The sequence below is a fragment of the Mauremys reevesii genome, linkage group 13 (assembly GCF_016161935.1).
Source record: "Mauremys reevesii isolate NIE-2019 linkage group 13, ASM1616193v1, whole genome shotgun sequence".
Lineage (NCBI taxonomy): Eukaryota > Metazoa > Chordata > Testudines > Geoemydidae > Mauremys > Mauremys reevesii.
The window spans coordinates 22,328,139-22,346,012 of record NC_052635.1 but is presented as its reverse complement, the minus strand read 5'-3'; the positions used below and the strand labels follow the sequence as shown (position 1 = coordinate 22,346,012).

The window sequence follows — 17,874 nt, the reverse complement described above, 5'->3', positions numbered from 1 at the left end:
CTCATTTTCATTCACAAAGGCCTCTTTACTGCTCTCCCAGAGGGAAGGCAAGACCAATAAAAAGCAGCTGGATCAGAGGCAGCTAGCTTTGAATGCCAGTTTCAATTGCTTGAAAAAAGAAATTTTAAAAGAGGGAGGTTTTTGAATTTAAAGTCAGACTTATTAGCATGTTGCTAGTTCTTTCCTTTTTCAGGTCTTCAATTGCAAAGTGGATAGTACGTTTTTGTTTCTTTATTTTCCCACTTGTTAGCAGAATTTCAGTTTTTACAGAGGATTTCTTTCTACTAAAATTTCACACTTAAAATGTTCCACTATGATGAAAAAGGTTAATCCAGGGCCTCATTAACAACCTTACAGTGATAACACCACAGATTCAAAAGACAAGATTAATAACCAAATAGCCGTGCTCTCTCTGCAGCCACCACCACCTTTCAATTCAGGAACTTCCACAAGGCAAGAAAACGGGAAATGCTTCAGTCAGGCTAACCTCCTCTACCATGGTTTGGAGTGAAGTCAATGCAATAGGCCATGTAGGTAACTTTTGAAAATCCCACTTTAAGGATAGAATTTTAGATTCATGTTTGAAAATTTTGACCTGCATATAAAAAAGCTCACGATAGCTTTTTATTAATGTAATAGAAGTCTGAAGTTTTCATGATAAATACCTCAGCAATTTAAGGGAAAAAGAAAAGATTTTAATAAAAATACTGTTTTAGCCGCAGATGCTGCACTTATCCACAAAGCTTACCTTTAAGTCACTGAGCAAGCTCATTGTGTGTGAAGTTAGGGACCTGCTTTAGTGCTTGTCGACTCAGGGCCTTAGCATTTAATATTTTATTTTTTGCTTATAGCAGTTTTAAAGTACCTTATTTAAATTTTATGAAATGCCTCTAATGGTAATATATTAGAATTTACCAAAAAAACCTGAAGAACCTAAGAATATATAGGGTTTCATATACCCACAAATCCAATTTTGATATCTGAAGCGAAAATGTGTCAGGTTTGGGGAAAACGGAAGAACTGTCTGCATTAAAAAGTACTGTGAAGAATCTGGAGTAAAGTTCTGTTATTTTACTTAATACCGAAACAGACGCGCTGTAAAGATCTGCGCATGAGTGAATTTACAGGATTTCCCTCTGAGCCTGACCTTCATGATTTTATCTACCTACTACTTACACACCTTCCATCTCTGTTGTCCTGCAGCTACCATTCCTTACCACAGAAATCAGGATCACATACTTGATATAAAAATACTGAAAGACACATGGCCCAGCAGAAACTCAAGGTATAACACCTTTGGTCAGTAAGACTGAGGAGAAATTTAAAAACTTAAACCTACTTGTTACTTCACTCTAGAAAGTATGACAACTTGAGGAAGTATCTTATCAGAAGAAGACATCCCACTAAAACAAACAAAGGAGGCAAACGTATAGATTTGGAAGGAAAAAAACCTCTAAAAGCAAACTCAAAATAAGGGTATATCAACTGTCATCCATACAGAAAGACTATAAAATGGACACATTTATTAAACCCATCTATCCTATTTGCCTGTCTCTTCTGGATAGATCCCACTGTTTTCTATAATCCACATAATAACCCTAAACACCAGAGTAATGAATACTTGAAAAATATCAAAAATATGTATAGATTACTACTGTACAACTCTCTTCTACACAGATACTTAACATAACAACTTAAGCAACTAAAACAAAGCATGCATTAATTTAGCTGTTCTATACACATTTGAGTCCATATTCCTGGTGCTCAAATCACAGACAAGAGTCTGAATCATCAACAGAATCCCATTTCAAAGGCAGCAAGAACAAACAGTGGGTGTCTCAGACTCGGGGTTTGGCAGTGTTAGAGCGTATTTTAATATCTCAGGTAACTATTCTGGATCTCTCAGTCTAGCAAGACCCAGCAATTTATCTTCAACATGTCAAAAAACTCCTGAGATGGGATACTAATTAAAACAAATCTTGACATGCTCTCCAACACAACATGTATAGATTAAAAACAAAGCATAAATTTCAAGGCCAGAGAGGACCACTGTAATCACGTAGCCTGACCTCCTGTTCAACAGACCATAGAACTTCCCTAAAATAGTATAAAAGCCCAACAGCAACAAGTTATAGATAAAGTGATCTGGTTGATTTTATCTCACCCATTGAGCACAATCCTTGTTTAAATATGATTTTATAGGGCACCAGATGGCTCAGGGGATTAGTAAAAGAGATACAGAACATTCACGTCTGCATAATTGGTCATTCAGTGGCATGTACCAAGCAGTGCTTATCTCGGTCCAAGTCCAGTTTTGATTAGACAAGTGTCTGCTTACATGATACAAGAGCCAGCACCTCAACTCCCCACTCAGTCCCAGAGGGGAGGTGGTCGCTCTGGGACATAGGGGGGAACCTTGCAGCATCAGTGCCACAACTCTTCTGTGGATTATGGCACAATAGCAGCTATATTATAGTTATAACTGAGGCAGACTTTCCTTCTCAGGCACTTGTAACTGAAAAGTTATCCTTGAACACCTGGAGCCTAGTGCTGCAGGGCATTTCTGCAGACAGAGTACTTACCTTCCATTTTAACTGTGTGGTTTTCCACATCGTAAAGAATAAAAACCAAGCTTTCAGGAAATGCTGTTGCGATTGCTTCCTGCACAGAAGAGAAAAAGCACGAGACCACTCGTACACTGGCAGGGGAAGGAAAGGGATGGCGCACAATCCAGGAAGGAGTCAGAAAAGACTATGACAATATGATTCCTGATTGGTCACTGACTGAAACTTAAATTCCAGAGTGAGGAGGAGCAACAGTCAGGTTTAAGCATATGAAGTTGCAGATGCTGGTTTGGAAATAAAGCTGAATGCCTAAAACCTTTATACTGGACACACAGAATCTGACTTTCCTCTAAAAATGAACACTTTACCAAGGTGCAGAGCTCCAGATACGTACATACAAGCCCAAATGTTTCAGAATGACAAACAGATGAAGTTCTGACGCATCATTCACCAAGCTAAATTATATATAGTAACAGGTTTCAGAGTTGTAGCCATGTTAGTCTGTATCAGCAAAAACAATTAGGTATACTTGTGGCACTTTAGAGACAAACAAATTTATTTGGGCATAAGCTTTTGTGGGTTAAGACCCACTAACAAATTTATTTGGGCATAAGCTTTCGTGGGCTAAGACCCACTTCGCCTACAAAAGCTTATGCCCGAATAAATTTGTTAGTCTCCAAGGTGCCACAAGTGCTCGTTTTTATATATAGTAAGTGATTTTTCTAGCTCAAAAAGCTTCATACTGTGCCTAGTACACAGTAAGACTGTTTCCATTTTAAAAGGTACCAAACATGTTTAACACTAGTATACAGATATTTGAATTAAATAGTATACAGACTGATCAACTTTCAGTTTCCAATTAGAAAAAAAGTTACAAATTCTAACAATACAGAAGACAACTCTAGCATCAAAAAGCCACATTACCAGGTTGTTCAACTATGATACTAGACACAAATATTCCTTTCCCCACTGCCAGCTCAGAGTGCACTGCTAACTACTGTACAAGTTAAAGAGAAGTCCTTGTATATGGTTAAAGAATTTTTTTACACGAGTCCTATAAAAACTTATCAGAACGGCAACATAAACTGAAGCCAAAAATGTTAATACTTCACATTTGTATACCACCTTCCATCTGAGGTCTGCAAAGCATTTCAAACCACTGATTTAATTAAACCTAACACTGCTCTTGTGTAAAGCTAGAAAAACTCATCTACTAGTCGTCCCTGCCAATTTTGAGGGGGTGACATCAACAATTGCTGAAAACGGTGTGAAGCCATTCCAAAAGTGATCTGATAAAGTGATGTTTTCCTGAGTGTGCAGAAGCCAAGCCAACATCATCTGTTGCTCCCAGTCCTGGGATACAGCTGGAGTGTGAAATTAACAGTGGTCTGGTCAGTTTCCCTAGTATCAGTGCTACTGATTAGAATCATGGCAATTTCACACCCTGCCAGAGGAAAGTAGCAGAGGTTGTCATTTAGGCTATTTAGAGGGGACCACAACCCAAAAGGCTAGGGAGGAGTAGAGCAGTAGATGCCCAGACTCCCTTACAGCAGCCAAGTGGATCAGGGCTGGGAGAGAAAAAAAGCTGCTCCCTGCCAGGTGCATGGGCTTCTATTTATCTATCACCCTAGGCAGAGGCTAATACATGAGATAAAGTCCCCAGCACCAATCCTGCTCCGCCTTGCAGCTGTGGGTAGGTGCTGAGCTTTCACCAGGGAAATGCTAATGGCATTCAGTGATGGAGCCCCGACTTATCTTTCACTTCTGCCTCTGTCTAGTAAGAGCCTAGTAAGATTTTCCGCAGACCTTTCCTTGTAAGGTAGGCAATGTCCTCATTTCAAAGTTAAGTAACTTGCCCACATTTAAACAGTGAGGCTATTAGACCACAGAGCTGGGGAAATGGAGAGCTGGGTTCTAATCCTGATTATGACTACTAGCTACTACTGCCTTAGGCACATTAAATATGCTACAGCCCAAACAGAAGTTATGAGTTTAATGCAGAAATTACTGGGTGAGGTTCTTTGGTCTGTGTTATACAGGAGGTCCCTTCAGGCCTTAATGTCTATGCATCTGTGGAAAAACAGCAAAGCAGTATAAAAATACATGTATGAAGTACTGTGACAGGAATCAAAGCTTGGACGCATGGGTGGGCAGAAATGCTGCCAGACAAGAAACTTCCTCATTTTTGTGTAGTTCCCCTTTCTGAAATTAAATGCTACCATGGGGGGCTGCTGTGGGGTCTTGTCCCCTGCCTCCCCAGGGATGTTACATTTTATTATGTCATGGTCACTATTACCAAGTGATGCAGCTATATTCACCTACAGGACCAGATCCTGTGCTCCATTCAGGACTAAATCAATAACTGCCTTTAAGCTAAGCAGACAATTTGTGACAACAATCAATATTCCCTGGACTTCCTGTATGAAGTGTTAAATCCTCAGATATCTGATATCAGTTCAACAGGTGCTTATAGCTCCAAGGCAGCTGTAAACACCATCAATTCATAACCTCCTTATCACACCCTGCTAAGCAGTGAACCACCAATTTCCATAGCAAGCACAGTAAGGTTGTTCCTGAAGGCTACAAATCATGATTATTCAGCTATTATTCATTCCTGACACATTTGGTGACTAACCCACCCAGGCCATTTTGCACTCTGAAGTGTAATATAATCACAAAGCTAAAATTAGTAAATTGAATCACCTTTTCCACTATGGCTAGCTGCCTATAGGGCACTGGATGTGAATTTTTCACCACTGAGGGAAGCTTTCAGCATCAAAATTCAACTCTTGTTCACTCTAAAATGAAGTCAATCTTCTCATCCAGTCTGCCATTGGAACATGTCCAGATCAACTCTGGGATAGTTTTGTTTGAGAAATGAACAGGCGAAAGTGGACTAGAGTGAAAGTTCTTATGTACAAAGAAAAAAAAACAGAAAGGAAGGGGACGTAATTACACAAACATTTGATTGCTGTGTTTTGAGGAAGTCTGTACACAAGAGTTAAGCTAGCCTATGTCTCAAACACACCTCCAGCCTGGAGAATCTGTACTTACGTTTGGTGAGTGGACCAACAGAAATTTTAATAATTTTACTACATTGGAAAAAAATGAGAACAAACATTCATGCTGGATCTGTACCAACAATCATCTAAGTGTAGCACTGTGACTCTGTACACCTCCAAAGCACTACACTAATATTCATTTATTAAACCTCCTCACATCCTTGTGAAGTAAAGTGAGCATTATCCCCATTATACCGATAAAGAAAATGGAGACAGAGGCTGATGTTAAGTGCCTTGACCAGGTCATCAAGTATGTCAGTGATTACCGCTGAGTTTGGAAGTCAGGACTTCCTCGGTCCCAATTTACATCCTAAAACTGATTGCCTGCTATAACGAAAATTTAAGCCACAGAACAGACTTCTGGTGTACATGTCTAAAAGGGGATTCAGGGTGAGGATGGAAAAATTTAGTAAATATCAGTATTAAAAGCATATTTAGCAATACAAAAAAATAAAATCAATAATTCTTGTTAATGCATCAGATATGGTTGGAATATAATTCTATCAAAATGTTTACATTTTAGCATTCTCTAAATCATACCAGTCACAGCACTAATCCATATGATCACATCCTTTCTCAAATAGCTGGTTCAATTCCTATACATACATTTAAGTTGCTTTACTTTTGATGAATGATGTCAAATAACTTAAATAAAACCATGCATATTGCTTGGCTAACATTGCTTTTACATGTGTAAAAAACAGAATTCTATACAGATCTACAAATCCATTTAAACAAAAAAAAAGTCAACATGCACAAGAGTGCATCTGCCGAAGTGGGTATTCACCCACGAAAGCTTATGCGCCAATAAATCTGTTAGTCTATAAGGTGCCACAGGACTCTGTCGCTTTTTACAGATCCAGACTAACATGGCTACCCCTCTGATACAAGTTTAAGAGTGAAGTTCACACACTGCTTAAGCCTGGCAAGGTGCTGAACACCCTCAGCTTCTGACTACAACCAGAAATGGAGATGCTTGGCACCTCATAGGACAGGGGTTCTCAGTTCGCAACATGAAAAGTTGGTTTTCTGTGGATTTTCACCCACTAACTGGCTGAGAGCTCAGGCTGTCAGTGCTGGGGTGAGGGAAGGGCCCAGCTGTAAGCCCGGCACCAGGCTAACAGGCAACAGTCAATGTAAGCAACCCAGTGTCTATACCGGGGTAGCCAATAGGCAGACTGCAGTCTGAAACCAGACTGCCACATGTTTTTCAGTGGACCATTGAGGCAGAGGGGATGCGCTGGCAGGACATCCATGGGTCACATGCTCCCCCCACCCCCATTTCTCCAGACACCTCTGAAGGGGGAAGTGAGGAGGGGCGCTCCGCCTTGTAGCAGTGTTCTCCGTGTCACCAGGAGGGAGCAGGGCCGCTGTTTGAATTTCTCCTCCAACCCCTTACAACAGGCTGCTTCACCTTCCTTGCTACTGGAGTCCCAGCACTGCTGCCTGCTTTGCAGGGCAAGGGGGGAGGGGGGGAAGCAGAGGCAATGCATGGGACTCCAGCAGCACGGAAGCGGGGGAGGAGGAGCTCAGCCAGCCACCCTGCTGCCTCCTCGCTTCTCAGGCTGCACGGGCACAAAGAGTGCCACTGCCATGGGGAGTGCTGTCTTCTTGCTTCTGGGTGTCCCAAGAAATGGGGGGCAGATGCCCTACTGCTAGCCACAGCTACATGTTGCCTCTGTGTGCAGGCTGAAGCTGAGCTGGAGCCATGCAGAGCTGTGTTTGTGATCCAAGCAGTCCCCATCCCATGCTCCCCACCCCCGAAGCCCAACCTCCCACCTCGGCCTCATGCCCCCCGCCTCCAAGCGGTCCACAGAGCCCCCCACCCTGGCCTCATGTCCTTCCTAACCCCCGCCCTTTGGGGCCAGTTCCCAGAGTCCTCTCCAGTGCCCACCCCTGCCCCAACCAGCCTCTTTCCCTCCCCAGGCCACCTCCATGCAACTGTTTCTGCCACATCCCAGCCTCCCCCACATCTCCCCAGGCTGCTATCTGAAGTCTCCTTGGTCCCTGCCCTGAAAGGGGCATCTCACCGCTAGCTGGATCATAGTTCAACAGTTTCACTGCCTGACTCCAAGCTCAAAAGTACTCGCACACATTCACACCATTTTGCTGCCTAGATCCCAGCCCATACTCATTCCTTTCCCCTCCTGCCCCATCTCTGCTACTTGGCTCAATAGAGGGCATGGAGGAATATTTGGAAGGGGTGAGCAGCAATGCCAGCCGGGTCAGGACAGCCTTGTGTCCTGTTCTCAGTTTAAGGAAATAAGGTCACCTAACAACCCTGGGCAGGACAGGCAAGGAGTTGGCAGACAATCCGGGAGTTTGGGGGGGAATCAGTGGGTTACGGGAGGGGAGCTGGGTGGGGGGTCTGAACCTTGACAAAAAATAACTGACTACCCCGGTCTACACAGACATTGTGTCACCCTAACTACACTGACCTAAATGCTACACCTCTCACAGAGCTGGAGTTATTAAGGTAATGTAGGGGGCAACTTACATTGGCAGGAGTACCATGCAGAGCTGACATTTACAGAGTTAGAGTGACATAAGCTGCCTTACATCGACCCAACTCTGTAGTGTAGATCGGGTCTAGGATTTAAGACTAGAAAATGATGTTAGGGACTTTAACCCCGACAGCGAAATTCGTTGTCTGTTCACAAAGAGACAGGCAACACCATAAACCGATCAAATAGCCTTATAACAGGAAGACTAGCAAAAGGCCTGTCTCCAGTGAGAACCAGCCCCTTTTACAGCTTAGCATTAGCCTATATAGACAGTTTTATTACGCTACGTCATACATCACTATCTTGAGCAAAACCCACCCCCCTTTGTTTAACAACTTAAAACTAGACACTTTTAATATACACACATGCCTAGACTTTATGTCTACAACTTTAGATTATTAATTATATCTTAACAACACCCAAAAGTTAGAAATACAGGGGAGTTTTTAAACAAACCTATAACTCAACCAAAAGTTAGAATCTGAACCGTGGGATGCTAGAGTTCCTTATCAGCTCTTCAAACACTGTCCTTAGCACAGCTAATGGTATGCCAGCCATGCAATCCCTGGTTTATCTCAGGCTTGTCTCACGTTTTCCAGGGCTCTGTAAAACAATGCTGCTTTTCAATACTTTTCCACTCTGGGATTACCCAAAACCTTTGCTAGCCTGATTTCAGTCAGGTTAGCATAACTGTTTTGTCTGCTATATTTTCATTCAGGCCTAACAATGATAAGGGCAGAGACTAGTCACTCAGTGTAAGTATTATTTCATATGTGTACCATAAAAACAAATAGCAATATAACAGGAAGACTAGTAATTGGGTTGTGGAGCCCTAGAAAGCTTGTTCTGCTTAACTCCTGCTCCATGATCATTGCTGAACCTAGCCCCAGTGTCATGTACCTGAATTCGTGTTCCTGAAATGGAGTATGTTTTAAAGTCTGTCAGAAATACCTTGAATTTACGATTAGAACATTTTAAGTTTATCAAGGAACAGCACAAACAGAAAGTACAATACATTTGCTATGGATTCCCTCCCACAGTCCTACTGCCTCACCCAGTTGTACAAGGAAAAAGGCTTACTCTCTCACTACTTTCAATTCAGGGCAAGGTTGAAGCACACTGATGGGGCATCTAAGACCTTGGCTACACTTGAGAGTTACAGCGCAGTAACTCACTCCCTGTCCACACTGGCAAGGCACGTACAGCGATGTATCTCCGTGGCTACAGCGCTGCAGGTACTCTACCTCCCTGAGAGGATTAACAGCTGCTGTGGAGTGGCTCTCCTGAGATGCTGGTGCTCCAGTGTAAACAGAGAGTAACGCAGTGATTGACCTCCGGAAACTCTTCATAATCCTTTTAAGTGAAGCTGTCTCTCTTGTTCCTCTGTGGGCTCTGGGAGCTGCTTATCAAAAAAACCCAAACACAGATACTGTTTGCATTGAATGAGTAGAGGCAGGCAGGGGGGCTCCCTTTGGAAGGCCCACAGCTAATGTTTGCTTGAAGGAGGGGGTCCCTTTCCCCCGAGAGGCTGCTTATCTGGTCTGTGAAAAACAAACAAACAGCTGCTGTTTGCTTTCAGTGAGTGAGAGGGGGTGGAGGAGGGAAGGGGGTCGGAACTTGCAAGGCAGGGTGCTGACAGTGTCCGCTCTCCAAAAACCCACTCTCTCTCCCCCCATACTCCCTGTTACACTCCACCCCACCCCCCTTTTGAAAAGCAGGTTGCAGCCACTTGAACGCTGGGATAGCTGCCCATAATGCACTGCTCCCAATGCCGCTGCAAATGCTGCAGAAGTGGCCACGACAGTGCGCTGTCAATGTGGACAGACTGCAGTGCTCGCCTTACTGCGCTCTACGAAGGCTGGTTTAACCCAAAGCCCTCTACATCTGCAAGTGTAGCCATACCCTAAGGGACCATTCAAGGTGAAGTGGTGCAATCATTAGGGGGGGAAACTGTGGGCGGAAAGGGGTTAGTGGATTACAGATTGTAGTAATAAGTCATAAATCCAGTGTCTTTATTTTGTACCCACTCTGTGGAAAGAGAATTTCAGTCTCTAGGGCTGAAAAACTGACACTGGATTCAGTTAGAAGAAAAAAAGAATCCCTGCCCTGAGTAGAGGAGAAAAAGCTAGTTTACGGAAATTCATAGCGTGAAATGCAGCATGTGTATTAGGGTCTATAGAAAAGCCATTAAATCCCACAGCCTCACAGGATCCTACATATATTTGCCAACATCATCTCTGGATTCAACACATTCACCCCTAAACATCTGAATAACCAAAAGGTTAATCATGTAAGACAAAGAGGCAAGAACTGATGACAGACTTATGAACTGACCAGTCAACCACACACCTCATTTGGAAGCGGAAGTACACATTCAGGAAGCAGCAGAGACAAAAAAAGGCAGGCAGGCAAATACAGCACAGTACTGGGGTAAACATAAACCACTAAAATAATAAAGGGAAAGCAGCAGTTTTCTTCTGCGTAGTAAAGTTTCAAAGCTGTATTAAAAGTTGAAAACTTTTGAAAGAACCACCATAATGTTTTATTTAGACTTACGAACAACCTCCATTCCCAAGGTATTCAGAACTCTAAAATTCTACTGTACTGCTCAACAAAAGAGTAAGTATCTCTGTGCTCCAAAAAGTCTTTAGAATAAGTCTGCAACTGCAGAAGTGCCAGACTTTACTAGCCATATTGTAACCTCTGGGGATTCAAGGAACCTTCATATTCTGAGACAGGACTTCAGGTTTTGGGTGGCGGCTAAAAAAAAAGATCAAGTACAAGTGTATTCTGGAAGCTTTGTATCCACAGCATTCAGATACGGATTAACTAGACTAGGTGCCCCCAGGCTGAAAAGTGAAACTTCCTACCTGTTTGATCTAGTAAATATTTCCGAACAAACATTTTCATATGCTGCTGCAATAAAGTGAACACTTAAACGGTTACCTGTCTCACAACATTGTGTTTACAAAGCTTTAGCACAACAATCCACAACAGCAGTTTGTCAGTATCCTATATTACATGTACTATGTAGCAGTAAAGCCACAGAGCAAAGCAGAACCCTTTTCTAAGGACAATGTTAAGATAGCTACTTAGTCTAAATTCAAAATTTGACCAATGACCATTCAAAGTGAAGTGGCCCATTACCCCCATAACACACCTTTAAAGATCCATGGGTCCTACACATTCCTATCACAACATGTGGTGTACCTCATCCAGTGCATTAAATGCCCCAACAACAACTATGAGGGTGAAACCAGAGTATCGCCATATTTTCGAATGAACTTGCACAGAAAAATGACAAAACAAAAACACCCTGCCACCTGAAGGGGAACACTTCACAAAACGACCACTCCATATCTGGCACTCAGTCCTCATCCTCAAAGGAAATCTGACCACCACCTTCAAAAGATGAGCCTGGGAGCTTAAATTCATAACTTTGCTAGACACTAAAAATCATGGTCTTAATAAAGATACTGGATTTATGACTTCTTATAACACTCTGGAATCCACTAACCCCCTTTTTTGTCATATGACTGCAGCAGGATTAATGGGCCACTTCATCTTGAATGGTCCCTTATAATATGTGTTTACTTATTCTCAACAATGTCCACCTTGTATCTAGCTGTGACTCTGAGTACATTTCCCAAACTTAAAGAAAAGCTCTGTGTAGCTCGGAAGCTTGACTCTTTCACCAACAAAAGTTGGACCAATAAAAGATGTTACCTGACTCATCTTATCCCACTAAGACAAATTTTAGATATATATTCTTGGTGGCTCTTTAAATGGTCAATAAAAGCACTTAAGCTAGAAACTGACTATACTATATACTGTTACATCTGTACATTTATAGCTCTCCAGGAACACGGAAACCCACTTAGCAAACAGCAACTTATAGTCACCTGAATGCAAAGCAGCATTGCACTGTATGCTATCTCCCGTTACAATTTAATGAAAATCCAAAAGAAGGAACAGATCAGGGTGGATAAAAATCAATGATTTAAAAAAAACAAACCTATTTTTTATTTAAATCGCATTTTTTGATAAAATGCTTTTTGAGGAAAAAACTATCTAAAGATAGTTTTAACTAAGCTACATTATAGCTCAAAGCTATCTCATCATGGAATAGAAAGTATAAATTCTAATTATATAGTATGATACAATATATTCATGTACTGTTTAAGAAATTTTTTGTAAATGAGTTCCAATAGTTCATGGATTAGGGACTTAATCTTATGGGGCTCCAGGGGCTAATCTTTCTATCTACCCAATGGGACTCAGTGCTCAGTCACCATCAGAGATGCTTAGTTCTGCAGTTCTCAAACTGTGGAATTGTGTCTCCAGAGATAACATGCTTGTTAACAGCAAAAATGTTTTTAAATACATAAATCAATCAATAATATATAGAGGTGAGAAATAACAGACCTCAACCCTATTGTCCCTCTGCAAATTTGTGTACACAGAGTCAATCCCTTACCTCTCTCTAAAAATGCAAAAAGTTTCAAAAACTTCAATGAATAGAAGGTTGTTGGGGGCAGAATAGATCTGGACAAGGAGAAGAAGTCTGAAGATAAATGTGAGAAGGGAGGGACAGGCAGTAGAAACAAAAGTGAAATTGTTTGAGCAGCATATTCCAGAAGTCTTGAGGTCTTTCTGAGTGTAGACTTCATTGATTTGAGATCTACCATACCATTCTGTCACTAGAAGGGAAAACCTATAATGGCAGCAGGCCATAAAAAAGATTCAGTTTGGGAATAAGAACCATTCAAGAAATATATGTTTGCTGATGATGTTTTAAAGAAAAAGTCACACCAGTGAACTGGTGGAAGTCACTTAAGCACTTGGATTCAGAGACTGTTGAAGTGACAATCTCAATTTTAACAGCAGTAGCTTCTTCTGCTGGTGTAGAAAGAATATTTTCTTTCTTTGGACTAATTCATTCCAAATTGAGAAATCATTTGGGACCTGAAAAAACAGGAAAGCCTGTTTTTCTTTTCCAGATTATGAACAAACAGGAAAATGAAGGTGAAGATGACTGAATTAGCTGCCAAGTATCAGAGGGGTAGCCGTGTTAGTCTGGTTCTGTAGAAGCAGCAAAGAATCCTGTGGCACCTTATAGACTAACAGACGTTTTGCATCCGACTTGCATCCGAAGAAGTGGGTATTCTCCCACGAAAGCTCATGCTGCAAAACGTCTGTTAGTCTATAAGGTGTCACAGGATTCTGAATTAGCTGCAGAAGCCAATATTTAAATTTCTCATATTGACCAGGCTGACATTGTCTATTTAATTTTGAGGTTTTTTCTTAAATATTTCAGTTAACTATTTTAGTTAACAACATTTTAACAAAAACAAACCTGATTTTAAAAAATTTCAATGTTTAAATTCAAAAATTAATATGCTTGTTTTGTTAAAATATTATATGGTTGCTGTTGAAGAAAAAAAATCAAGAATACATAAGGTGGTTTTAGTTAAATAAAACAATTTAAATATCTGTCTGGTTATGTTCTCCTCCTAATACAGCATGGCAAGAAAATCTTCCAAATATTAATGATTAACCTGTTGAATTGGAGATAGTTCACCTCCCAATGACTTCATAAATATCCGCTTCAGTTACCTTTGGTAACTGAAATAACAATCATTTATTTTCTGATATAGGTGTAAAACTAATCTGAAAAGCTTTCAAAATAAATCATTTTAAAAATGTATCGTGTGTACCTTCTAAAAATGAAACCTACATCTATCTCTGAGTTGTTAAGAATATGTATTAAGGTTATAACAACCAGCAAGAATGCACTTTTATGTAGAAATCCATGATTAAATGGAGTCTTCCTAACAAGTGATTTAAATCATGTTTTATATCAATTTTATTTAAATCAAATCAACGCTGGTACAGATATCTACAAATTCTTTGATTTAATCTGTTATTTTTTTAAGTCTGCTCTAAACCAGCAGGGACCTTTATACTAGGTAGCTTCTGTACTTTTCTTGTTACTTGAAGTTAAGTTTCCCAGCTGTAAGACACTGCCAGTAATGCATCCAAGCTCAAATTCTATATTATCTTTCTGGCATTCCAATAGGCTATCTTCTACACGGAAACAGAAGTCAGCATTATACGAGCCACGTTCACCCATCATGACATAATCATCATGTGATAAGTGTATACTTTAGAACAACTTCCTAACATAAAAACCTGCCCTTCCCTAATTGCCACTATAGATGAAAATTTGTTAATATAGTTTATGTTTTACATTTTCAGATTCCCACCCCCGATCAGACACAACCACGGCAGCCCCACTTACTTCCCTCTCCCATAGACTCAATTTGGGGGTCCTCTACAGCTTTGTCAGTCTACTACAGCTTTATAAGCTCCTAGTTACCCAGTTATTAAAACAAAGTGATCAATAAATACTCAAGGACATGCATAGTGCCTTCTATCACAGGATCTCAAATCACAAGTGTTAATTAAGTTTCACAATGCTCTTATTAGGTTTTAACCCCACTTTCCAGACAGGAAAACAAAGTAAGAAGTGGGGAAGTTACTTGTCCAGGATCACACAGCAAGATACAAACAGAATCAGGACGAGAATCTAGACCTCACAACCAATCCCACAGTGGAGCCACTAAATCATGCTACCGCTGATGGGTTTTACATCTACCCTATCAAAAAGGAATACTTACACTTTCAAATGGACCAGTTTTAGGAGATCAACAGCAAGTCCCACCACACTGAAGCTGATGACAATTTTGTCTCATCCACACTAGTGGATAATGTTTGCAGCATCAAGTGCAGGGAGACCCACTGTCAGCAACAGGTCCACTGTCAGAGTAAAAGCCTAAATATTTCCCTAATGTTCATACACATACAGAATGCTAGTTCAAATTTACTAAATGCAGACAATGGTGCTGTACAGAAAGACATATAGAGTTTCTCCTGTAAAGAATGTACAAGTAACTTACTCCTTCATACAGTGTATACAGAATGGGCCCAGTGAACCGAGGTTAGACCGTGGTATGTTTTGTTCTGTCTCCAGCCATTGTTAGCAGGGAAGTCAACCAATATAAACGGAACTTAAACTAAAGCTTTATAAAACAAAGGCCTGGGAAAGTATCCCCTACAAGTCACCATTTGATAGGATCTCTTCAGTGTACCTAAAAAGAAATGATCCTGCAGTTCACCTGACAGGGCAGCCAAAGCCAATAGCTTGTGGAACTTAATCCTAGAACCCACAAACAAGCTTGACTGTTCAAGGGATCAAGATTCAAATTAGGACTAGATATCAGTAGGATAGACATAAAGCTACTTTGGTGGCCACCTTCCCTCCCCACGCAGATCAGAAAACAGTCAAACCCGTGCCAAGGGCTGTGTGGGCTGAGAGAGCAGAGGGCTGAGCCTTGGCCAGAAGGAAGTGCCATGCCCAGGGCCTCGGGACCCCAAGGTACCACCAGCCCAGCCCGTCCTGCTCCAAGGCCCGGCCACGCCACCCTGGGTGCTGAAGGAGAGCACAGCCACGGGTCGGGGCTGAAGGCCCAGAGCAGGGATGGCCAGAGACAGCCCAGCCGGCAGGGACCGGTGGCTCCACCCCACTGCGCTGCGGGCCGCCATCAGCCCCTGCGGGTTTCCCCTCTCCGGCCCGGCCCGGCCCCTCACCCCGCTTGTTCTTGGTGCCGTGCTTGCGGGCCGCCACCAGCTCCTGCTCGATCTTCTTCTCCAGGAACTCCTGCTTCTTGCTGAGCATCTCCTCGGTGTCGCGGAGCCGCTGGATGGCCTCCTGCGGGGTCGGGCCCTTGCCGGCGCCCTTGCCGCCCGTCCCGAACAGCTTCCCCAGCATCCCCGACATGACTGGGCCGCGCCGGGCAGCGAGCAGGAGGAGAGAGCGGGACAAGGAGACGGACACCGGAGAGACCCTCGGCCGAGACCTCGCAACAGCCGCTCCCCGCGGAACACAGCGGCCCCCGCACCTCAGCCTCGGCTGCACCCGCCTGACTCACCGCCTCGCCCGCAGCCGTCACTCCGCACCACGGCAACGGCGGCACCCCGCCCACGCCACGTCTCCCAGCCCCCACCGCGGCACCCCGCCCCCGGGGAGCGAACCGAGCAGGGGATGCTGGGAGCTGTAGTCCCCAGCTCCGCTCTTGCCTTCAGGACAGCGTTGCATGCTGGGAGCTGTAGTCCCCACTTTTGCTCTCGCTTTAGGGCAGCAGTGCATGCTGGGAGCTGTAGTCTCAGACTCTCATTTTACCCCGAGGGAGCTGAAGTTCACATTGACCACCCCACCCGCCATGACATCATCATCATCATGTGATGAACCCACCGTAGTAAACTTCGTGACGCAAGAGGTATCGACCGCACCGGGATTTCCAGCCTTCCCCTCTCCCCCAGCTTGCAGGGCGCGGTCGGCGGGAGGAACCGGCCAGCGGGGCCTGGTGCCTCCAGCCTCGCTCCCTGCGTCGGGGCGGGGCGGGGCGCTGAATCCATGACAACCAGAGCCCGCTCGGACACCCCCGGCTTGGGCCGCGGCCTCTCGCGGCTGGTTAACACGTGTTACAGCGCGGACCAGCTCCCTGGCAGAGCTGCTGGGGGCCCAGGGGGCTCCCGGACCAGACCCTGGCCACGCTGTAACTCCGAGGGTCGCCTCTCAAAACCAGTAACTGGACATTGCTAACATTTCTTCCGGCCTCCGCCTGCCACGCCTTTGCCTGCTGCGCGCCGCAGACTCCTGGCAGCTGTGGTTATACAAACCGTAAATCAGAATAGCACTAAACTTTGTGGGTTTACTCACACTTTGAATAAGAACGGGCCAGCGGCCGGGACCCCAGCTGGCAGGAGCTGGCAGATGGAACCCCAGACCAGCCCCGCTCAGCCCACTGCCGGTCTGGGGTCCCGGCCACCGGCCCCGCTCAGCCCTCTGCCGGTCTGGGGTCCCGGCCACCGGCCCGCTCAGCCCTCTGCCGGTCTGGGGTCCCGGCCACCGGCCCCGCTCAGCCCACTGCCGGTCTGGGGTCCCGGCCACCGGCCCCGCTCAGCCTGCTGCTGGCTGAGTGAATGGAACCCCAGGCTGGCAGCAGGCTCGGCGGTGGCCAGGACCCACAGCTTGCCATTAAAAAAAAAACCTTTGGCACAGGTGCTTTTCCTCTTATGTGCTGACCTTAGAACCTAACCCCTGGATTAGATGTAACTCCACTATTCATTTTTGAAAGTTTATTATATGCAATGCTGGAGGGGATGGGAGAAGGGGGGGGCAGGGCCAGCTCCAGCTTTTTTACCGCCCCAAGCAGCAAAGGGAAAAAAAAAACCATTGAGCTGCTGCCAAAGAGGAAGAGAGGGAGTGAAGGACTCACCACCGAATTGCTGCTGAAAACCCAGACATGCTGCCCCTTTCTATTGGCCGCCCCAGGCACCTTCTTCCTTTACTGATGCCTGGAACTGGCCGGGGAGAGAGGGGGCCAAGGTGGAAGTTTCACCTAGGGCACAAAATATCCTTGCACCAGCCCTGGGTTGGAGCAAAACAAGCAGAACAACCCATGCTGGACTGTTTCATAGTAGCCAATCTGGGAGAATTAGGAAAGGATAGACTTGAACTTGCAACACCATTATGGCACAGACTTATCCCTAAAGAGGCCTGGAGCCTGTAGCTGCAGAACAGAAAAGACTGAATGGTAGGAGAGAGAAGTAAACCACACCACCTCTGGGAGTTCACCCCCTAGTTATTAATTCATCCTTCAGCTGGGGAGGGAGCAGGCA

General features: G+C 44.0%; 1 protein-coding gene across 1 annotated transcript in view; it reads right to left on the bottom strand.

Annotated features, from left to right (window-relative positions):
- The window catches only part of CHMP4B (charged multivesicular body protein 4B), a 37,898-nt gene extending 21,783 nt beyond the window's left edge, over positions 1–16,115 (bottom strand). The window contains exon 1 of the mRNA XM_039498567.1: positions 15,781–16,115. Within this exon, the coding sequence (XP_039354501.1) occupies positions 15,781–15,970 (190 nt within the window). The 5' untranslated portion in view covers positions 15,971–16,115. The remainder of the gene's footprint in view (positions 1–15,780) is intronic.
- Positions 16,116–17,874: the final 1,759 nt, after the last annotated feature.